Source organism: Bison bison, unplaced genomic scaffold, assembly GCF_000754665.1.
Source record: "Bison bison bison isolate TAMUID 2011002044 unplaced genomic scaffold, Bison_UMD1.0 scf7180017858860, whole genome shotgun sequence".
NCBI classification, from domain to species: Eukaryota; Metazoa; Chordata; class Mammalia; order Artiodactyla; family Bovidae; genus Bison; species Bison bison.
Window position 1 is genome coordinate 21,384 of NW_011489432.1, and position 635 is coordinate 22,018.

Here is a 635-nt window from a genome sequence, read left to right on the forward strand (position 1 = left end):
CAACATTTTTTCCCCTCCTTCCTTTTTTTTCTTTTTTTCTGCTATCAGTTGTTCTCTCTGTTTGAGGATGCAGGAGCAGGCATTCCCCAAGAAGGGAAATCGGCAAAACAGGAAGGCAGTGGAGGACCAAATATTGGGGGAGGAGCAAAAGCCATAGGCATAGCCAGAAACGGATTGAAACTCGGAGGTCGAGGAGGAATAAAGCAATGAGCAGTAGTGCGGGAACCTAAACCTGTAGTGCTGGAGGCCAAGGGCATAGGCCTTGGCCAGTTCTTCACAGGGTGCCGCGGGCCTCCCAGTGGGAAAGAAACACGAGCCAACCTCTCCTTTCCCGTCACTCTCGTGCTTCCTGGAGGCAACTCCATCATTATCCCCGATCTAAGGGTCGAGATGTGTGTAGGGCCTCTTACTTGAGGGCCCCTGGATGGAAAGAATCCTTGACCCCGTGGCAAAGCCACATATAACCCTGCATTGCTGCCACCTCTCTCAGTGCCCCCATTGCTGACCTTTGTTCCCCCCACCATCAGTGCGGGAGGGCTGCCAGAGAATTCCTGGGACACGTTGTTAATAGAATCTTGCCCGCTCTGCCTCCAGCCTGCCGGTCCCTCAGAGCTATTTACTTCTCCTGTTGCTAG

General features: G+C 53.1%; 1 protein-coding gene across 1 annotated transcript; it reads right to left on the bottom strand.

Annotated features, from left to right (window-relative positions):
• Positions 1-44: 44 nt before the first annotated feature.
• Positions 45-632, bottom strand: PRR32 (proline rich 32; the record flags this gene model as incomplete). Its single annotated transcript, XM_010829727.1, has 1 exon — positions 45-632. A coding segment is annotated over one exon (588 nt), but the record flags the coding sequence as incomplete, so codon positions are not given.
• Positions 633-635: the final 3 nt, after the last annotated feature.